Source organism: Rhinopithecus bieti, unplaced genomic scaffold (genome assembly GCF_001698545.2).
Source record: "Rhinopithecus bieti isolate Rb0 unplaced genomic scaffold, ASM169854v2 scaffold_48678, whole genome shotgun sequence".
Lineage (NCBI taxonomy): Eukaryota > Metazoa > Chordata > Mammalia > Primates > Cercopithecidae > Rhinopithecus > Rhinopithecus bieti.
Genome location: NW_016819256.1, coordinates 21,596 through 44,981, shown reverse-complemented (window position 1 = coordinate 44,981; position 23,386 = coordinate 21,596). Strand labels below are relative to the sequence as shown.

At 44.0% G+C, this 23,386-nt stretch overlaps 1 protein-coding gene across 2 annotated transcripts; it reads left to right on the top strand.

Moving 5' to 3' along the window:
- The first annotated feature begins 6,435 nt into the window (after window positions 1-6,435).
- On the top strand, window positions 6,436-22,967 carry ERV3-1 (endogenous retrovirus group 3 member 1, envelope). 2 transcript variants are annotated; one of them, XM_017858755.1, is made up of 2 exons: window positions 6,436-6,599; window positions 19,925-22,967. In XM_017858755.1, exon 2 carries the CDS (start codon window positions 20,310-20,312, stop codon window positions 22,122-22,124), a length of 1,815 nt encoding a protein of 604 aa, XP_017714244.1. In that variant the 5' UTR covers window positions 6,436-6,599; window positions 19,925-20,309; the 3' UTR covers window positions 22,125-22,967. The 2 variants fall into 2 exon arrangements, with proteins under 2 accessions (XP_017714244.1, XP_017714245.1); XM_017858756.1 differs by lacking the exon at window positions 6,436-6,599 and adding an exon at window positions 13,032-13,927.
- The last annotated feature ends 419 nt before the right edge of the window (window positions 22,968-23,386 follow it).

Below are 23,386 nucleotides of genomic sequence, written 5' to 3'. Positions count from 1 at the left end.
AAAAAAAAAAAAAAAAAAAAAAAAAAAAGATACAAAAAATTACCTGGACATGGTGGCACACGCCTGTAATCCCAGCTACTTGGGAGGCTGAGCCAGGAGAATCACTTGAACCCAGAAGGTAGAAGTTGCAGTGAGCCGAGATCACACCATTGCACACCAGCCTGGGTGATAGGGTAAGACTCCATCTCAAAAAAAAAAAAAAAAAGATGTTTGACCTCCTTCAACTTATATTTTAATGAATATGTTATTAATATTTATTTCAAAATTTTATAGAATTTCTAAAAATCTAATATATATCTGTTTATATGCTATTAATCATAATTATGTTTATTATGAAAAAATATTGTAGGCAACAGATATAATCAATTTTTTGTTTTTTCATAATCATTTAAGTAATTTTCAGTTAATGGTTTAATTCCTATTTAGTTTCTAAAAACCTCAAAAGCACACAAAATCCTAGAGTATTGTGTCTTTAGGAGGTTCATGAAAAGATGGAAAGTGACCAGACAAGTTGAGTCCTGTTTCTGATAATTTTAGGTTCATAATTGAATATCAGGAAAATATTTTGCCACATTTTAATGCTAAATCAGCAAGTACTGAAATTTTTTAGATGTGCTCTTTAAATAAACTCCGTGGTCCAAGTAAAATTACCTATAAGAACCACTCAGTTATCAGTGCTAGGCACATAAATTGGAGAAAAAGTCCTGGTATGTAAGATGACATAATTTTTTTTTGTTTGTTTTTTTTTGACATGGAGTCTCACTTTGTCGTGAGGCTGGAGTACAGTGGCATGATCTCAGGTCACTGCAACCCCTGCCTCCCAGGTTCAAGCGATTCTCCTGCCTCAGTCTCCCTAGTAGCTGGGACTACAGGCACATGCCACCATGCCCAGCTAATTTTTGTATTTTTACTAGAGATGGGGTTTCACCATGTTGGCCAGGGTGATCTCGCTCTCTTGACCTCGTGATCTGCCCACCTCAGCCTCCCAAAGTGCTGGTATTACAGGTGTGAACCACTGCGCCCGGTCAAGATGACATAAATTTAATGTTAAGTGTGGACTCTTGGAGAGCCTAGGCAGCCACTTATTCATTCCTGAGTTCTTAAAGCTTCCATTATTAAAAGCTCTGCATTCTATTGCTCATCACAGAAAAGATCAAATAATCCAAACTAAATATAAATTAAATGTGTGTGTGTGTGTAGTGCCTAAATTACTTAAATAGTTTAAGACCAATTTTAAGTAGACAATCAAAACTTTATGCACATTTCTGCTACCTGATGGGTTATTTAAACATTTATACATAATTTGTATTCAATTGTCCTGGGTTTTTGTTTTTTGTTTTTTGTTTGTTTTGAGACAGAGTCTTGCTCTGTCACCCAGGTTAGAGTGCAGTGGTGCGATCTCGGCTCACTGCAACCTCCACCTCCCAGGTTCAAGTGATTCTCTTGCCTCCGCCTTCCGAGTACCTGGGACTACAGGTGTCCGCCATCATGCCTGGCTAATTTTTGTATTTTTAGTAGAAACAGGATTTCACCATATTGGCCAGGCTGATCTCAAACTCCTGATCTCATGATCCGCCCGCCTCGGCCTCCCAAAGTGCTGGGATTACAGGCGTGAGCCACCACCTCTAGGCTCAATTTTTTTTTAATGCATGTTTTCTGGTAGTATAAAAGCTTTCTCATGTAAGAAGGCTGACATTCTAATCATAGCTAAAATTATATTAGAAAATGGCAACCTTGATGTAGATAGCTTTTCACACAAGACCAAAAAATCAAGATATCTCTGCTATCATGACACTCATCGTTCACAGTTTTTTTCTTATGGCTCTACACACAACAAAAATTTTTAAAAGATCTCTTGTGTGCACTCACATGAGATATACATTTATATGTAGAGAATTTTGCAGTCAACCTTATATATGAACAAACTTATGCCTTGGTAGATAAATGATGAAGGGCCAATGTGGTTGAAAAATTCTAATGAGACGTTTGTTTCCTGACAATATCAGAAGCAGAATATAGGTCCACTGCTTTTAACCTACTTCATAAGTTAAAGATAATTTATTCAGAATAGGTTAAAGAGCATTGCCAGGAGGCCATTGCTATTCTAAATAAGCATCATTTGTTTGGTCTTTTTCTTTCATGGTTTAGAGTAAATCAGGCAATAGTCAGGCATTTATTCTTCATAATAGTCTCAAGAGCAGATTCTACTGTAAAGGCTGTGGTTACACAATGGACTTTAAATTTTTTACTAAAGTTGTGCTAAATAATAGAATTTCTTTAGATTACTTACTGGATAAACAGAACAGTATTGTGTAGTTGCTAAGACGTGTAGTTGCACATGGAGAAATATATCAGGTATTACAGAGATTTCATTATAGGGGTTTAAGAAACAGGCTGGGCTGGCCACAGTGGCTCACACCTGTAATCCCAGCACTTTGGGAGGCCAAGGTGGGTGGATCACGAGGTCAGGAGATTGAGACCATCCTGGCTAACATGGTGAAACTCCATTTCTACTAAAAATAGAAAAAAATAGCCGGGCGTGGTGGCACACACCTGTAGTACCAGGCACTCAGGAGGTTGAGGCAGGAGAATCACTTGAACCCGGGAGGCGGAGGTTGCAGTGAGCCAAGATCTTACCACTGCACTCCAGCTTGGGCGACAGGGCGAGACTCCATTTCAAAAAAAAAAGAAAAAAGAAAAAAAGAAACAGACTCCTTGGTTGAAATGAGTAGATCACTTATTTAGCTGATTATTTGATCTATTTAAGTTTAGTTGGTTTGTTCATGGGGACTCTGGTTAAAAAGCATACTTCAAACTCTTGATGTTATCCTCCCAACAGTCAAAATAGTAGTCTCCCTACTGCACTGTATTCTCTCAAAAGTTATAAATGTTTGCATGCAGTCATCTCTAGAATGTCAAATGACCTCTCTTTAATGGGAATGATGAAAACTCAAAGACATATGTGACCATGAGGACACCATAACCTATGAATGATATGATAGGGACAAAAACCCAAAATAATGGAAACTGAGAGAGGCACTAAGGCCCAACGTTTTGGTCACACTCTGACCTATGTGAAAACTTAACCAAAATGGGGGAATTTTTAAAAGAAATTATTGGAGGCTATCATTCTGGACTGAGCTTATGCACTAGGTCCAACCAGACCAAACCAAACCAAACCAAACCAAAATGGAGTCACTCATGCTAAATATGACATACTCAAACTAAAAATTTAAGAAAATAGGTAGATGCTAAAACAGGCCAGGTTTTGTTTTTATTCTGTAAGAAGCAAATTTTAACATAAGGAGGTCCCCCTACTGTAATTCTTAAAAAAATTAATATCCTCAAGTCCTCGTTTCCACTTTATAAAACTCACAGTTCTGCTATTTCACAGTGAGATTTGAGACTAAATAAGTATATTTTTGATGATGGCAGAATATAATGTGTAAAGTTGTGGTTTATCTCTCAAAATTGAGAAGATAACCAAAAGCAGCCCAAAGCTGTCCCCTTTCATGTTTAATTTTGGTCAATAGGTTTTATTCTTTCTGTACATAGTAAACTGAAACCTAACTGTAACCCATTCCTGTACTAACCACTGTGATTTTCCCAATAAAAGAATATCAAATCTTCAAACCATGTTCAAATAAGGCAAATCCCAAACTGTAAATCTGGCTGTTTCTGTACCTCACTTTCATTTTCTGTATGTCACTTTGCTTTTTCTGTTCATTAGTCTTTCTTTACCATGTGGCTGTGCTGGAGTTTCTCTGAGCCTACTCTGGCTCCACAGGCTGCCTAATTTGTGAATCATTCTTTGTTCAATTAAACTCTGTAACATTTAATTTCTCTAGAGTTTTTTTTTTAATTTTCAATTTTTTTCTATGATAAAAAATAAGTAATGTGTGGTTTGGCTTTGATTTTCTCAACCCATCCTTCAGCTATTTTTTCCAAATTATTCTATATCCTTTTCAAATGCTCCTGCAATTTCTTTCTTCTTTTTCTTCTTGTTTTTTTTTTTTTTTTTTTTTTTTTGAGACAGGGTCTGACTCTATAACCCAGGCTAGAGTGCAGTGGTGTAACCAATCATGGATTACTGCAGCCTTGACCTTCTAGGCTCAAGTAATACTCCTACCTCTGCTATCTGAGGAGCTGGAACTACAGGCATGCCTCATCATGCCTGGCTAATTAAAAAAAAAAAAAAGTTGTGGAGACAGGATCTTACTGTGTTGCCCAGGCTGCACTTGAGCTCCTGAGTGCAAGTGATTCTCCCATCTCAGACTGCCAAAGTGCTAGGATTACAGGTGTGAACCACCATGTGTTTCTGCAATTCCTTAAGATTATTTATTTATTTATTTTGAGATGGAGTCTCATTATGTCACCCAGGCTGGAGTGCAGTGGCGTGATCTCAGCTCACTGCAACCTCTGCCTCCCAGGCTCAAGAGGTTCTCCTGCCTCAGCCTCCCAACTAGCTGGGACTACAGATACCCACCACCACGCCCAGCTAAATTTTTTTGTATTTTCGGTAGAGACAGGGTTTCACCATGTTGGTGAGGCTGGTCTTGAACTCCTGACCTTGTGTTCCATCTGCCTCGGCCTCCGAAAGTGCCGGGATTACAAGCGTGAACCACAATGCCCAGCCATTTTAAGATTATTCTAATAATAAGCAGTACTATATGGGCACAAATCTAAAAGAAATCTGACTTCTGTTTTAGAAGTGTTTCTCTCCAGGATTTCAAGGGTCACACAGAGTTGATCCTGAGTCCCAGCCCAGCCACTGTGGGTCTTTGGACAATTTTTTGATGTGGAACAGTTCTATAAACTACATATGCACAAAAAGGCAGAATGATGCTGATTGCAAAAATGGTAGCAATTTTTTATTCCTCCTGTATCCATGCCCATTGCCAGGTGCTTTTACAGCTGTTCCCATTGAGACCCAGAATCTGTTTTCCAGTCCCTGGATCTGGCTGGCCTTATTTGCTCGGGGCAGTGGAAACCTGTGAACATGACAGTGTGCTAGTTTGAGGGGTAGGCTCAAAAGTTCTTGAATGCTTCTGTTTTTCTTTCAAAATGCTGCCATTTCCATGAAAAAAAGCCCATGTAAGTCAGACAAGATACCATGGGGAGGAGAAGCAAGTTGCCTCTGTTGACAGCCCCAGAAGCAGAAGCTCACTCCCAGAAGCACAGGTGCTTAGTCAACAAGCAGCTGATAATACATGTCTGAAGGAGCTCAGTTGAGACTAGAAGAATGGTCCCACTGAGCCCAGTCTAAAAGCCTGACCATCTCAATTATGATGCTAATAAGTTTTGGATGGTTTGTTATACTGTAACAGCTAACTAATACATGCACCCAGTGCAGATAAGATGGCAGGCCTTAATGACAGACTGATTACTAGTTACCTTCTAATTTAGTTACCCTAAAAGTATTAAGCTTTTCCCCTGATTTAAAGTTGAATGTCTTGTAAAATAATGTTGAAAAATGCAGAAATACACGTGGACATATATACATGTGATTGGTGGTTATACTCACACAGCACCACATACAACAGGAGAAAACAGAAAAACCACAGCCTGACCATTAGGGCCAAGGCCAAACAGCAAAATGAGTTTGCCTTTTTCTATTTTCTCTGTTTCTAAACATTGGAGGTCTATACTATGTACAGATCTAAAGACATAGAGTTTTCTTCTCCTGTGACCTCATCATTCTTTGTTCACTGTCTAATCTCTTGAAGAAAGGTGAGCAACTGGTGGCCAGCAGTGCTTGTAACCTCAGTACCTGAGGTAATTTTATTCCTGCTGTCCTCTGCTCTTTTTATGGCCAGTATCTGTTTTATTCTTGGAACTGAAGAGAGATGTTGGTAGGGAGAGGCTCTTGCCTCACCTTTGGCAGAAAAGGGATGTTCAGGCCCTTCAACCCCCTGACGTCAGAGCTGCACTTCAATGTGGTGGCTACTGGCCATGTGTGGCTACAGGATGCTTGGAATATGGCTGGTCTGAACTGCGATGTGCTACAAAGGTAAAATACAGAGTTAGATTTAAAGATTTAGTTCCAAGAATATGTACAGTACATTAATAATTACATATTGCTCATACACTGAAATAATATTTTCAATATATTGGGTTATATGGTTAGAATGAATTTCACCTGTTTCTTCTTTATTCTTAACTAGTAGAAAATTTGGAATTCACATAGGGCTCACATTTTATTTCAGAGAGTTGCCTTACAGGGCAAATGCCGTCTGGGGAGGGCCTGGGTCAGCTTAGGGAGGAAGCTCTGCCTGAAAAGGCTTAGGTTTCACTCTACATTCAGCCCAGCATCTGAGCACATCTTCTGTCAATCAGGGCCTGAGGGGGTGGGGCCCTAGGCATTATCCAATCAGGGACGCTGGGCTGGGACCGGTCCAATCAGGCAGGCAGCAAGAGCAGACAGGACGGCTTCCGGGTTTGGCGGGGCCTTTGTCTCTGGCTGCAGCCGGAGCTTCTGTTCTAGTCTTCGCTGCTGTGTGTCTTCTGCTCCCAGAGGCCCAGCCTCTGTGGCCCCGTTACCTGCAGGTATTGGGAGATGCACAGCTAAGACCCCAGGACCCCCTGGAAGCCTAAAAATGGTGAGAGTGCCGGGTCCGACATCCCGAGAGAGGGGGCGGGGCTGGTTGGAACTGGTGGGAAGTGGCTGTGGCGGGACTCTGGCCTCCCCGCATTTGGCTCCAAAATCCGCGGCCCAGAGTTCTTCTTGCCGCAGCTCGGCCGTCAGTCCCCTTCAGCCATAGGATGGCGGCTGGGCTGGCAGCAGGGACCCCGGGCATCCTGTCTCCTCCCTGCGGAGTGACTGTGCCCTGGCCTGGAGTCCTCTCTGGACAGCTCTGCCCTCACTGCCGCATCTCTCCCCGATTATTGTGCAGGGACCACGGGGCGGTCGTCAGGGGAGAATACTGACTCGGGGTACGGAGTTCATGAATGGGAAGAGCTTTGGTCCGCGGGGTTCCCAGTCCCCCTTTTTTTCTATTAAAATTTGTGGAAGTCACCGCAAAAATATTAAAGAATTTAATTAAAGAGTAATTCAAGAATTGGAGAGCACCAAGCTATGTTTTGTAGTTTGTGGTTTATGGAAGGGGCTTGAAGAAAACACTTTTATAAGGTTCATGATAAAGGAAAGCAAATTTAATAATTGGTTAGGTAGAGTTATGTAGTTTCTTAATTTGTACGATCAAGGTGGAAATTTCCTGGTCATGTAATGAGAGGTTAATTGGCAGTTTACAGTTGGTTAAGTCTGAATTTTATTTTCCCCCAATGTAATAATTTAGAAAAAAAGCATTCGAGTTAAATTTTTTTGAAAGTAGCAACCCTAGGACTGGAGCCACCTCAGTCTAATTGCCTGCCATTTAATTATTTTCACACTCCACAGGGGACTGATTTTCCCCTGCATTTTTCACTTCTTTCTCAAGCAGGGTCTCAAGACTCCTCCCCATTTCCCATTCCTCCAACCTAACTCTGGCTTGCAGTAAAATACTAAATTTCTAGTTCCGTCTGACATTCCCAAATGCCAATTTCTCCTCCCTAATTCACATTATCAACTATTTGTCCTTTAATGTACACTTTAGTGTACATTTTAGTACCATATTTTCATCATTTTTTGACAAAGCATTGGATGGCATTTTTAAGAAGATTTGTTTTCTGTTTGTAAATATTTCCCAAGAGAAGAAAACAAAGAATAATCCCCTGACACTGTATTGTAAACACTGTTCTGTGCCTCCTTTCCTTTTATTGCCTCTAGGCACAGAAACCTTATCAGAATATTTTTGGGTCAAGGTTTCCCTTTGGAAACTTTATAAGGTAATGTGTCCTCAGCCACCCTTCAGTTTTTTCCCTGGTTCTGGGTTTCAGTACTGTCTGGGGATAAATCAAGATATCCGCTGTGGCTATGTATGCTAGAATGTCTAGTAAATTTCAGCTCCTGGCCTGAAATGAAACTCCGAGTATCTGGGAATGGGAGACATAGGACAGCCTGAAGTTGGAGTATAGCCTCTCAAGGGATCAGGTGGATGCCCTGAGGCCGAGAGGAGTCTCCTGGGATACTCTTCCTTTGAAAAGGAAACCCTTTGAGAAGTTAAGATTGTCTTCAAACCAACCCGGCTTCCATTTCTCGAGACACATTGCTGGTCAGCCAATCAGATGTTGGTATTGAGGGAAAAACACAAATAATTACTGCCACCTGGATTCTCCAAGAATTCTGAAAGAGAAAATAGTATCCCAAAAGACAAAAACAAAACAAAACAAAACAAAAAACAAAATCAAACCTGGCTCCAGTGAGATGGTGCAACAACTTGCAAAGTGAAATGCACCTTGGGGCACTCACTGGGGCCTAGTGCAGTGTCTCCAGAGAGGGTGGTCACTGAGCACTTAAGTGAGCAGGATGAGGGTGGGAGAATCTCTCAAGTGATTGGGTGGCCTGCCTTGACACATGAGTCAGACACATCTATTTTTTAATGAGCACCACTGGTCCCTGGGTTAACTGTAACTTGCATTTTATTAGTAGGACTTAAAAGATAAGTCCTTACAAAGGGCATAAAAGAGGTGGGGCTCAGAAGAAAATCAGTATCTAATCCTATATTCCATTTCTTAAGAATACTCATTTAAGGAAGACTCTGTCTCAAAACAAAACAAAACTCATTTACCTTTTCTTTCCCACACCAAGTTTAGAAATTTTCTCAGGTGTGTATTTTCGTTTTTGTTTTTGTTTTGTTTTGTTTTGTTTTGAGATGGAGTTTTGCTCTTGTTGCCCAGGCTGGAGTGCAGTGGCTCAATATCAGCTCACTGAAACCTCTGCCTTCCGGGTTCAAGTGATTCTCCTACCTCAGCCTCCTAAGCAGCTGGGATTACAGGCATGCGCCACCATGCACCAACTCATTTTTTGTATGTTTAGTGGAGATAGGGTTTTCCATGTTGGTCAGGCTGGTCTTGAACTCCCAACCTCAGGTGATCTGCCTGATCTCTCCGCCTTGGCCTCCCAAAGTGCTGGGGTTACAGGTGCGAGCTACAGCGCCCAGCCAGGTGTGTTTCTTTAATGACTAGGTGACGTCCAACAGAATTCCAAGGCTTAATTTTTAGAGTGCTATGAAGGAGAAGAATAGGGAAAATCTCTCTTCCGTTTTGGCTATAGAAAATGAATATATTCATGAAAACATCAGTTCCTCTTTTTGCAGGATACATTTGTTACAGTGAATACCTCTGTTCTATACCCTATCATCTTGATATGTGATGTTAATGCTAAATTTTATGAGATGAAACTTGGTATCTCCTAGAAGTGCTCCCATATAACTAATTGTTTACTACATGATTTTGATGAAATAATAAAATAATATGTTGTCTTAAAGGAAGAAATGCTTTTGTATTTCTTATTGAGGTATGAAATGTAAGTACCTTAAAATTTCCTTCCCTTATATAAACACTGTGTTTGAGTAATTTTCTGAATTTTCAGTTTCAAAACCAAGTGAATAATTCTGACATGGAAATTAAAGCTTGTGCCCAGTGACCCCAAGCTAATGCTAATATTGAGCCTGCAAAAGGGAGGAGGTTCTTTCTTTCTTTCTTTTTCTTTTTCTTTCTTTCTTTTTTTTTTCTTGACAGAGCCTTGTTCTGTTGCCCAGGCTGGAGTGCAGTGGTGAGATCTTGGATCACTGCAGCCTCTACCTCCCGGTTCCAGCAATTCTCTTGCCTCAGCCTCCCAGGTAGCTGGGATTACAGGCAGGTGCCACCACACCCAGCTAATTTTTGTATTTTTAGTAGAGACGAGGGTTCACCATGTTATCCAGGCTGGTCTCGAACTTCTGACCTCAGGTAATCCTTGGTCTCCCAAAATTCTAAGATTACAGGTATGAGCCCCTGCCCCCAGCTGGGGAGGGAGGTTATTAAAGGCCCAGTTCGTTCTTTCCAGGAAACCTTCCCTGCAGATGTCCCAGCCTGCTGACCCCAGTCATGGAAGAAGCCTTTATACTGAGAGAAGCTACAGAGCCCTGGAAAGCTGGGGACCCACAGGCATATGCAGTTAACATTAAGATAGAATGGGATTGGGAGGGTCTTACTGAAGATGAAATTGTTGCTGTTTGGAGGCAGTTTCTACACTTTGTAAAATAGAGCTAAATTAGGTTTATGTAAAAGAAAAAATTGAATTCTAAAAGAATGTTGCAACAGAAGGAAGTACCAACTATAAGAGCTTTAAGGATTGCAAAGTTTAAACAGATAGAGGCTTTCTTTCTTAGAGAGGAGCGAAAAAGATTAGAAGGTCAGAGGGGAATAGCAAATGGAGGACGAAAAAAAATCAGATTTTAGATCAGAAATTGTTTTACCATGAAGTCAGCAAGTTTTTAGGAGGAACATAAAATGGGGTTGTATGTTGGCTCAGACTGAGGGTAGCTCAAAGTTCAGGAGCCTGTGGAAAGGAGATAAACTTAAGTAAAGTTTGATTAAGAAGTATTTTAGGCTGGGTGCGGTGGTTCACACCTGTAATCCCAGCACTTTGGGAGGCCAAGGTGGGTGGATCACTTGAGGTCAGGAGTTTGAGACCAGCCTGGCCACCATGACAAAACCCCGTCTCTACTAAAAAAATATATAAAAATTAGCCAGGCATGGTTACATGTGCCTGTTATCCCACCTACTCTGGAGGTTGAGGCAGGAGAATTGCTTGAATCTTAGAGGCAGAGGTTGCAGTGACCCAAGATCGTGCCACTATGCTCCAGTCTGGGTGACAGAGTGAGACTCCATCTCAAAAAACAAATAAAAAAGCATTTTATTTTGACCATTGAAGACAAATTTTGCTAATTTTTTGATACAACAAAGAAGAAAATGTGCAGAGTCAGTGTCTAGTTATGTGATAGATCGGACAAGAGAGCACCGTCTAAGTGACAGTGAAAGGATGTTTCTTTCCATAAACTGTTCCTGGAGAACACAAAGAATAGAGAATTTTATTAACACTGTTTGCCAGGATTATCTATGTGCTTCATCTTTCCCGTCTTTTCTTTGTCCTATACATTTATTCCACTTGAGTTTTCTGGGTTGTATTTTGTATATAATAAATGGGTAAACATAACTACACTGTTTTGCTGAGTTCTGTGAGTAGCTCTATAAAATTATTGACCTTGAGAGATTTATGGGAGTCCTGAATTTTTAAGCAGTATCTCAAAAGCATAGATAGGCCCATAGGGTTTGTGACTGGCATCTGCAGTGAGGACAGTGTTGTGGGATTGAGCCCTGGATCAGGGTCTGTGCTGACTCTTGAGTGGGGCCAAAATTCCAATTTTAGACAACGTGTTGATTTTGAAGAATTGCTTGGTGTTCAGCAAACGTTACAATTTTGGTGCCAGAAGACATCTCAGAAACCTGGCCTGGAATGGAACTCTGGGTGTCTGGGAATGAGAGACTCTGCTGTCCTGTACAGAGGCTGTCACACTGCCCATTGTCCTGGGATTTGAGGTCTCCTGCCACTGTGAGAGAGGACTAAAAACTTAGAGGAAAGGAAAGGAGCTCTTATAACAGACCCCCTTTTCCCACCGCTGCCACCTCAGGATTTCCACCCACTCACAAATACACCCACTAGACATTGATGTGTCCACACTCCTCCCAGTACTAGGCACCACCCTCAGGAATTTTACTACAGCATTTTTCATCCTAGTGTTTCTTGCCAAAACCCCACAAAAGTGTCTACAAGTCTTCTGACATATTCCTATTCCCAGGCACTGAATCTGCAGCAGCAACCTGTTTTCTCTACCAATCTAGGGTTCTGGACCACCTGTTCGTAATCTCATCTGCTTGCATGAACACACAAATAAATCAGAGGACAATCCCATCTGGGCCACTATCTGTAGCACAAACCAGTCCTTACACGTACATTACGCTATCCCCTACCCATGAATTTTTTATTTTTGGTTCAGGGGTACATATGCAGGTTTGTTATGTAGGTGAAATTGTGTCACAGGGGGTTTGGCATGCAGATTATTTTGTCACTGAGGTACTAAGCATAGCACCAAATGGGTATTCTTTGATCCTTTTTGTCCTTTCACCCTCCACCCTAAACTAGGCTTCAGTGACTGTTTTTCTCTCTTTGTGTCCATGTGTTCTTATTTAGCTCTTACTTAGAAATGAGAATATGCATTTGGTCTTCTGTTTCTGCATTAGTTTTCTAAGGATAATGGTCTCCAACTCTTTCCATGTTTCTGCAAAGGACACAATCCTTTTTTATGCCCACACAGTATTCATTATATTTATGTACTATATTTTGTTTTTATTAAATATTTTATTTTATTCATTTTTGGAGACAGGGTGCTGAAGTGCAGTGATGTGATCTTGGCTCACTGCAGCCTCAATCTCTGTGGCACAAACAGTCCTTCAACCTCAGCCCCCCAAGTTGCTGGGACTGCAGGTACATACCATTATGCCTGGCTAATTTTGTTTTGTACTTTTGTAAAGATGTGGTTTTGCCACATTGCCCAGGCTGGTTTCAAACTTATAACCTTAGGCAATCTACATACCTTGGCCTGTGAAAGTGCTGTGATTGGCCAGGTGCAATGGCTCATGCCTGTAATCCAAGCACTTTGGGAGGCCGAGGCAGGCGGATCATGAGGTCAGGAGATCGAGGACATCCTGGCTAACACAATGAAACCCCATCTCTACTAAAATTACAAAAAAATAGCTGGGTGTGGTGGCTGGCGCCTGTAGTCCCAGCTACTCGGGAGGCTGAGGCAGAAGAATGGCATGAACCCAGGAGGTGGAGCTTGCAGTGAGCAGAGATGGCGCCACTGCACTCCCAGCCTGGGCGACAGAGCAAGACTCCATCTCAAAAAAAAAAAAGAAAGTGCTGTGGTTACAGGCATGAGCCACCGTGCCATATCATACTTTCTTTATCCAGTCTACCATTGATAGGTATTCATGCTGATTTCATGTCTTTGCTATTGTGAGTAGTGCTGCAGTGAACATGCTTGTGTTTGTGTCTTTATGATAGAATAATTTATATTTCTTTGGGTATAAACCCAATTATGAGGTGGCTGGGTCAAATGGTAATTCTATTTTTAATTCTGTAATTCCCACAATTCTTTTCACAATGGTTGAATTAAGTTACACTACTACAGGCAGTGTATATAAGGCAGGAAATATAAAAGGAAAAACAAGTAAAGGGAAAATAAGTCCTTCCCTGACCAGTCTGACTCACTCCAAAGTCCTGCTGGAGCTATGATAACATTATCTGCAAGGCCAGACGGGTACCCCAAAAGAATGGGCTCCAGGAGCAGGGATGAGAAAAAGAAGTTCTCCTTATCAGTTTCCCCCTTTGAAATTCTTTCCCCATACCATTATTCTTTGTTCTGCTCTCACAACTATTTTTGTAACTATTTCTGCAAGTTTGAAAAGATTTCGTAAGTTCCTGTTTTTCTTTCTGTAGCATGGCAAGGTCACAAGACATGTTTAAGTAAGATAGGGTCATGTTGCAAAGCCTGTCACAGTATGATTAACTGCTTTTGCTCTGCTTCTGTAAGACTGCTTTCCTGCCTCAAAGGTTTCACACCAAAAACCTGACCCGCCCCTGTTGGTTGCATGTATAAAAGTCAAGACCTGTCTCTGTTCAGGGCTCAGCCTTTGGATGTTCATCTGCTGGGCCGGTGACCACCTAAATAAAATCCTCCTGTTCCACCCAGTGGTCTCTCCAGCCTCCTGATTCCCGCAACATTTTGGCGAGCCAGCCAGGAGGGGAGACTACAGGTTTACTGTCTCCTTTGCCTGTGGGACTGGAGCCCCGGGCTGGGGGAGACCCATGACCCTAGGCACCATTGGGAGACCTTCAACCCAGAGGGGAGATCAGCTCTCCCATGACCTGGAGCCCCTCCCTGACAGTGCAGTGGAACCTAAGGGGCTACAGGACGATTCCAGGACTGCACACTACAGGACTGCGGTAAGGTTTGAGCCCAAGGCAGCACCCATCCCATAAGGACGGAAGAGGAGCCTGATCACCTCCTGGGATGTATCTAGTAATCCGACTCAGGACATGAGAGGGGCTTGCAAAGTTGGAAGAAACCTACACCCCAATTGACCCAGGACGTGAGAGTGGCTCGCTAAGTTGGTTAAGAAAGGAAACTGGAAATGGGGAGGTGTGTGAATGCATGTGAAAGAGACGGTTCCAAAAGGAACCAGTGTGGTGAGTGACGTGTGTGGAGCTGCAGGTCTCTTAGCATAGACTGTACGATCTGAGCGAGGTATGGAACTGACTAGGACTCGTGGCAAACATCCTCCGGGGCTACGGCATATGGCTTAGGGAGGTGCCCCACAATTTATAGATTGTGGTGGTCCGGGTTCAGGACTTATACAAACCCTCCATAAAAGCTAAGTGGTGTCTGAAATACTTCCACGAGGGACACGGTCTAATCAGTCGGAAGCGAAAGGATGGGTGAGTGTGTTATGCCATAACTGGGAGGAAATGGGAGGGAAGTCGTCGAAACCCACCCCATTAGAATGTATGTTAAGGAACTTTAAGAAAGATTATATGGGGGATTATGAGATCAAGTTGACCCCCCAGAGGTTGAGAACTCTCTGTGAAATAGAATAGCCCTCTTTCAATGTTGGATGGCCGGCTGAAGGAACTGTAGATAGGGAAACAATTGGCCGTGTATTTAAGGTGGTGACTGGGGTCGGAGGACAACCAAGGCATCCATACCAATTTCCTTATATTGACTCATGGCTAAATATAGTTCAAACTCGACCTGCATGGCTGCAGCCCTGCCTGGCATCTTATTGGAAAATGCTTATAGCTCGAGCCGAGCCTAAAGTGAAAGAAAAATCAGCTTCACCGTCAGCTGCAGAGACAAAAGGAAAGCCACAAGAAAAACCAGTTTTGCAGGAACCACTAGAGGAGATAGAAACCACTCCTCCCTATGTGCCAATCTATTCCCCTTTACCAAGGGCAGCCCCTGAGCAGCCAGACTCAGATAGTGACACACCCCAGGCTACACCTCAAAGGGAGAAATCTGAGTCCCCGCCCAGGAGGTCAAGAAGGAAAGTCAGGATGATCAAGCAGGCCACCTTTGATCTGGCCACGCCAGAGTGTTGCAGATGCTCCTCCGTGAAACACGGGGACTTATCTATTATGATGAACAGGGGCAGGTCCAAGGGGGGCAACTGACTTTCATTTACCAGCCTTTTTCAACCACTGATCTCCTAAACTGGAAACACCATACTCCCTCCTACATGGAGAAGCCCCAAGCCCTCACAGATCTGATGCAGTTCATTTTTCAGACACAAAATCCAACTTGGCCAGATTGCAAACAGCTCCTCCTGATGCTCTTTAACACCGAGGAACGCCAAAGGGTGAGCCAGGCAGCCCTCCGCTGGCTGGAACACAGTGCACCAGAAGGCACACTTAATGTCCAGGCATATGCTCAGGGCCAATTCCCAGAGGCCAACCCACACTGGGACCCAAATGATGCAGCCCAATTATAGTACCTACAGAGGTACTAGGAGGCTCTCCTGCAAGGGCTAAAGGAAGGTGGGAAAAAGGCAGTCAACATGGGGAAAATCTTGGAAGTGCTGCAGGAGACTAATTAAAGTCCTAGTCAGTTTTATGAGAGACTCTGTAAAGCATTCCAGCTTTACACCCCTTTTGACCCTGAGGCTACTGAGAACCAGCACATGGTGAACACAGCGTTTGTAGGGTAGGCCCAGAGAGACATCAGGGGAAAGCTGCAAAAGCTAGAGAGTTGTCACGGGCATCAATGCCGCTCAGCTTTTAGAAGTGGCCATCAAGATGTACGTTAACCGTAACCAGGAGACACAGAGAGGCTGATCTGAGACTTAAGAAAAAGGCCAATCTGCTAGTGGCAACCCTCACAGAAAGGGAAAGTAGTATCGTGAGAGGGTGCAGACATGGCCGCAGATATGGAAGGGTTCAGGTCAGGCAGAGACCTGAAAGTCAGCCAAGAGTATGTAGGGATCAGTGTGCACAGTGCAAAAAGAGGGGACACTGGAAAGGTCAATGTCCAGAGGGCAATTAAGAAAATGACAGAGTATAAAACTGGAAAACTGCCAGCCAAGGGCTATCGTGTCCCAAGGGAGTCAGATACCGACTTGACCAGGCTGGCAAGAACTGGAGAATATGAAGACTAGGCCAGACTGGGCTCCTTCTCTTTAGGCCCCCAGGAGCCCATGGTCACATTAGAAGTAGGGGGCCAGCTAATGAACTTTATGTAGACACCGGGGCTGAACACTCGGTAGTGACCCAGCCCATAGGGCCATTATCTAAAGATCATACAACTATTGTTGGGGTTACAGGGGTCCCACAGAAGAGGCTGTTTTGTCAGCCAAGGAGGTGTGTCATCGGAGGATGAGAGGTCCAACATAAATTCCTATATTTCCCCAATTATCCAGTGCCCCTACTAGGAAGAGACCTACTCCAAAAGTTGCACACACAGATTACCTTTGGGTCACAAGGAGATATTACTTTAAGCCTAACTCAAGCAAAGGGCATGGTGTTAACCCTCACCATCCCGCAGGCTGAGGAATGGAGACTGTACACAAAGGAAGTACAGGCACCAATGCAGCCTTATACGCAGGAGGAAGAGAAATTATTATTTAGGCTAATTGATCAAATTCCTGGAGTATGGGCTGAAGACAACTCACCTGGGCTGGCTGTAGATCAGGCACTGGTAGTGGTAGAATTGAAACCGGGAGCAACTCCAGTTCGGGTTTGTCAGTACCCACTTTCCCAAGAGGCTATTTGGGGTGTTTATAAGCATTTAAAGTGGCTCTATGACCATGGGACCATAATCCAATTCCAGTCACCCTGGAACGCTCCACTTTTGCTGATATGAAAACGGTTGCCAGGATCAGGGTCTGATGAGTATAGACTGGTGCAGGACTTGCATGCTGTAAACCAAGCCACGGTGACCATACACCCAGTAATACCAAACCTGTATACTTTAATGGGACTTATTCCAGCAACTGCCACCTGGTTTACAGTCCTGGACTTAAAGGATGCTTCTTCTGTCTCTGCCTGGCACCAGTTAGCCCATCTATGCATTTTAATGGGACGATTCAGTCATGGGCATGGGGGGACAGCTCACCTGGACTAGATTCCCACAGGGGTTCAAGAATTCTCCCACAATCTTTGGGGAAGCACTGGCCTCAGACCTCAAGGCATACATCCCACCAAATGACAACTGCGCCTTGTTGCAGTACATTGACGACCTTCTTTTGGCAGCCCCAAGCCAAGAGGACTGTTATCTGGGAATCCAGGACCTCCTCCATCTCTTATGGAAAGCAGGTATAGAGTATCCAAAAAGAAGGCCCAAATTTGCCATGAAAAGGTCAAATATTTAGGCTTCATAGTAAGCCAAGGGGAATGCCGGCTTGGCCATGAATGAAAGCAAGCTGTTTGTGCACTGCCAGCTCCAACCACCTGGCACCAAATAGGGGAATTCTTAGGGGCAGCAGGGTTCTGCCATATCTGGATCCCAAATTTCTCACTTATGGCTAGGCCCTTATATGAAGCCACAAAGGAGGGTGAAAATGAACCCCTCCTCTGAAAGACTGACCAGGAGAAGGTGTTCAAACAAATCAAAGAAGCTCTAACTCAGGCTCCAGCCTTACGACTGCCAGATACAACTAAGCCTTTCTGTATGTCCATGAATTAAAGGGAATGGCTATAGGGGTCCTGACTCAAGTCAGAATCATGGCATCACCCAGTGGATACTTATCTAAACACTTGGACTCTGTGGCACTAGGGTGGCCTCCTTGCTGTAAAGCACTAGCTGCTACCTCCCTATTGACACAAGAAGCTGACAAACTGACCCTGGGGCAACAACTGACCATCCGGGTACTACACTCGTTTATAACTTTAATGGATCAGACAGGGCAGCATTGGTTATCAAACCCAAGGATGACTCAATACCAAGGGCTCCTATGCGAAAATTCCCGCATAACTTTAGAAAACAGTGAACACCCTTAAACCGGCTACTCTGCTCCCAGTTGAACCGGGAATCATCTTCCATGACTGTGTGGCAACAGTGGACGAGGTGTTCTCCAGTTGAGGAGACCTTACAGACCAGCACCTTAAGGACCCAGATATAGAATACTTCACAGATGGAAGCAGTTTTAAGCTGGAAGGGGTCTGCTGGACTGGGTATGCAGTGGTGACCTTAGACTCAGTGGTGGAGGCTTAGCCTCTGCCTGCTGGAACATCAGCCCAGAAGGCAGAGCTAGTAGCCCTAACAAGGGCTCTCCAGCTGGCAGAAGACAAAAAGGTCAATGTTTACATGGATTCCAAATATGCTTTTGCCCCACTGCATGTTCATGGAGCTATATATAAAGAAAGAGGACTCTTAACTGCCAGGGGCAAAAAAAAATAAAATACAAAGAATGAATTCTACAGCTCTTAGATGCTGTATGGGTCCCAGAGAAAGTAGCAGCTATGCGCTGCAGGGGACACTAGAGGGCAGGCACGTCAGAGGCAAAAGGAAACAAAGGGAAACGAGACAAAATGGGCAGCAGTGGTTACACCTCATTTTAAAAAAGAAGCCTTAGCTATGCCCCTCCTCCCAGAGCCTCCCCTCCAGGAGGTCCCAAGTTACTCTCCAAATGAGAAGGCCGGTTTTGTCCAATAAACTGGAAAATATACTGAAGGAGAATGGTAGAAATTCTCCAATGGGAGATTGGCCATTCCCAAAATGGTGGCCCCCAAATTGGTAAAGCAATTCCATCAAGGAACTCATATGGGAAAAACGGCACTAGAAATGCTACTAGGATGCCATTTCTATGTGCCGCGACTCACTGCCATCACCCAAGCTGTTTGTCAACAATATTTAACCTGTGCCCAGAACAACCCAAGACAAGGGGCCACTCGGCCCCCAGGAATTCAGGAAATAGGAACCATGCCCTGTGAAAACCTGCTCAAGGACTTTACCGAGTTGTCCCAGGCAGGAGGCTATCGGTACATGTTAGTACTTGTCTATACCTTTTCAGGATGGGCCGAGGCTTTCCCCACCAGAAGCAAGAACTCATGAGAAGTGACTAAAATACTATTAAGAAACATCCCCAGATTTGGACTGTCCCTGACTCTAGGGTCAGACAACAGACTGGCATTTCTAGCTGAAATAATTCAGGAACTAACATGGCTGTTAAAAATAAAATGGACGCCGGGCTCAGTGGCTCAAGCCTGTAATCCCAGCACTTTGGGAGGCGGAGACGGGCAGATCACGAGGTCAGGAGGTCGAGACCATCCTGGCTAACACGGTGAAACCCCGTCTCTACTAAAAAATACAAAAAACTAGCCGGGCGAGGTGGAGGGCGCCTGTAGTCCCAGCTACTCCAGAGGCTGAGGCAGGAGAATGGCGTAAACCCGGGAGGCGGAGCTTGCAGTGAGCTGATATCCAGCCACTACACTCCAGCCCAGGCCACAGAGCAAGACTCTGTCTCAATAAATAAATAAATAAATAAATAAAATGGAAATTACACACAACCTACTGGCCTCAGAGCTCAAGAAAAGTAGAGTGCATGACCACTCAAACAGCTTCTGAAGAAATATTGCCAAGAAACCCCTCTGAGATGGGATCAAGTCCTGCCCATGGTCTTCCTTTGAGTCAGGTGCACCACCACCAAACAAGCTGGGTATTTGCCCTATGAAATACTGTTTGGCCAGCCACCCCCAATCATAAGTCAAATTAAGGGTAATCTCCGTGAACTAGGGGAATTAACTTTAAGGAGGCAAATGCAGGCTTTGGGGATACCCATGCAAAGTGTCCATAGCTGGGTCCAGGAAAGAATGCCCATAGCCTGATAGATCCAGTATACCCCTTTAAACCCGGGGACTCTCTTTGGGTCAAAAAATAAAACCCAACCACTCTGGGACCCATATGGGATGGTCTCCATACTGTAATCTTGTCTATTGCCACTGTTGTTAAAGTTGCAGGAATTGTGCCTTGGATCCATCCATCCAGTCAGCTGAAACTAGCAGCCCAAGACAAGTGGACCAGCCGACAGGACCTAGACCATACAACCCAGCTGATTCTACGACAGGACCAAGGCGCCAGTGAGACAACAGCAGCCCTGCTCTGGTCACTCCGGAAGCTGACCAGTCCACGCACGGCTGAAGCTTGAGGAGACAACAGCCCTGCTCTAGTCACCCCGGAAGCTGACTAGTCTACGCACGGCCGAAGCTTGAGTCATCATCAGGGAAGTAAACGTGGTTAGAAATCTGAAGTCCACTAATTTTCCTTGAAATACTAATTATTTTGCTATTAAGCTGTCACTGCTCAGCCTTCTCCCCTGGGAAAAAGCCCTTTCTGTCCATGCTGGGTGTGAACATGCTACTCATCACTTTGTTCTTGCTACTCCCCTTATCCATGTTAAAAGGAGAACCCTGGGAGGGATGCCTCTACTGCACCCACACTACGTGGTCGGGGAGCATCATGACTAAAACCCTGTTGTATCACACTTATTATGAGTGTGCTGGGACCTGCCTAGGAACTTGTACTCACAACCAGACAACCTACTCAGTCTGTGACCCAGGAAAGGGCCAGCCTTATGTGTGTTATGACCCTAAGTCTTCACCTGGGACCTGGTTTGAAATTCATGTCGGGTCAAAGGAAGGGGATCTTCTAAACCAAACCAAGGTCTTTCCCTCCAGCAAAAGTGTTGTATCCTTATACTTTGATGTTTGCCGGATAGCATCCATGGGCTCACTCTTTCCCGTAATCTTCAGTTCCATGGAGTACTATAGTAGCTGCCATAAAAATAGGTGTGCACCCCCTGCTTGTTCCACCGATTCCCCAGTAACAACTTGCTGGGACTGCACAACGTGGTCCAGTAGCCAACAATCACTGGGGCCAATTATGCTTACCAAAATATCATTGGAACCAGATTGTAAAACAAGCACTTGCAATTCAGTAAATCTTACCATCTTAGAGCCAGATCAGCCCATATGGACAACAGGTTTAAAAGCACCACTAGGGGCACGAGTCAGTGGTAAAGAAATTGACCCAGGAGCCTATGTCTATCTATATATAGTAAAGAAAACTCGGACCCGCTCAACCCAACAGTTCCGAGTTTTCGAGTCATTCTATGAGCATGTTAACCAGAAATTGCCTGAGGCCCCTCCCTTGGCCAGAAATTTATTCGCCCAACTGGCTGAAAACATAGCCAGCAGCCTGCATGTCGCTTCATGTTATGTCTGTGGGGGAACAAACATGGGAGACCAATGGCCATGGGAAGCAAGGGAGCTAATGCCCCAAGATAATTTAACTCTAACTGCCTCTTCCCTTGAACCTGCACTGTCAAGTCAGAGCATCTGGTTCTTAAAAACCTCCATTATTGGAAAATTCTGTATTGCTCGCTGGGGAAAGGCCTTTACAGACCCAGTAGGAGAGTTAACTTGCCTAGGACAACAATATTACAATGAGACACTAGGAAAGACTTTATGGAGGGGCAAAAGCAATAATTCTGAATCACCGCACCCAAGCCCATTCTCTCGTTTCCCATCTTTAAACCATTCTTGGTACCAACTTGAAGCTCCAAATACCTGGCAGGCACCCTCTGGCCTCTACTGGATCTGTGGGCCACGGGCATATCGACAACTGCCAGCTAAATGGTCAGGGGCCTGTGTACTGGGGACAATTAGGCCGTCCTTCTTCTTAATCCCCCTAAAACAGGGAGAAGTCTTAGGATACCCCATCTATGATGAAACTAAAAGGAAAAGCAAAAGAGGCATAACTCTGGGAGATTGGAAGGAAAATGAATGGCCTCCTGAAAGAATAATTCAATATTATGGCCCAGCCACCTGGGCAGAAGATGGAATGTGGGGATACCGCACCCCAATTTACATGCTCAACCGTATTATAAGATTGCAGGCAGTACTAGAAATCATTACCAATGAAACTGCAGGGGCCTTGAATCTGCTTGCCCAGCAAGCCACAAAAATGAGAAATGCTGTTTATCAAAATAGACTGGCCTTAGACTACCTCCTAGCCCAGGAAGAGGGAGTATGCGGAAAGTTCAACCTAACTAACTGCTGCCTGGAAATTGATGACAATGGAAAGGTCATCGAAGAAATAACTGCAAAAATCCAAAAGTTAGCCCACATCCCAGTTCAGTCTTGGAAAGGATAGTCTCCAGATTCCCTCTTCAGAGGTTGGTTCTCATCCGTTGGAGGATTTAAAACCTTAGTATGAGTAGTTCTAGCCATATTGGGAGTCTGCCTTGTACTCCCTTGTCTCTTACCCCTCGTTGTCAAAAATATTCAAACAGCCATCGAGGCTCTTGTGGACAGACAGACTACCACATGACTAATGGCCCTAAGTATCAACCCCTGCCAAGAAAAGAGGTACTTCCTCTTGAAGAACTAAATGAAGATAGTGATGCTTTCTATTAAACCTTACTTATAAAAAGTATCAAAGGGGAGAATGAAGCAGGAAATATAAAAGGAAAAACAAGTAAAGGGAAAACAAGTCCTTCCCTGACCAGTCTGACTCACTCCAAAGTCCTGCTGGAGCTATGATAACATTATCTGCAAGGCCAGACAGGGGCCCCGAAAGAATGGGCTCCAGGAGCAGGGATGAGAAAAAGAAGTTCTCCTTATCAGTTTCCCCCTTTGAAATTCTTTCCCCATACCCTATTCTTTGTTCTGCTCTCACAACTATTTTTGTAACTATTTCTGCAATTCTAAAGATTTTGTAAGTTCCTGTTTTTCTTTCTGTAGCATGGCAAGGTCACAAGACATGTTTAAGTAAGGTACGCTCATGTTGCAAAGCCTGTTGTAAAACCTGTCACAGTATGATTAACTGCCTTTGTTCTGCTTCTGTAAGACTGCTTTCCCGCCTACAGGTTTTGCACCAAAAACCTGACTCACCCCTGCCGGATGCATGTATAAAAGTCAAGCCCTGTCTTTGTTCAGGGCTCAGCCTTTGGATGTTTATCTGCTGGGCTGGTGGCCACCTAAATAAAATCTTCCTGTTCCACCCAGTGGTCTCCCCGACCTCCTGATTCCCACAACTTATAAGCATTCCTTTTTCTCTGCAACCTAGCCAACATCTCTTACTGACTTTTTAACAATAGGCATTCTGACTGGATGAGATGGTATCTCTGCATTTTTCTAATAATTAACAATGTGAATTTTGTTTTCATATGCTTGTTAGCCACATATATGTCTTCTTTTGAAAGTATCTGTTCGGGGGGCGGAGCAAGATGGCCGAATAGGAACAGCTCCAGTCTCCAACTCCCAGCGCGAGCGACACAGAAGACCAGTGATTTCTGCATTTTCAACTGAGGTACTGGGGTCATCTCACTAGGGAGTGCCGGACAATCGGTGCTGGTCAGCTGCTGCAGCCTGACCAGCGAGAGCTGAAGCAGGGCGAGGCATCGCCTCACCTGG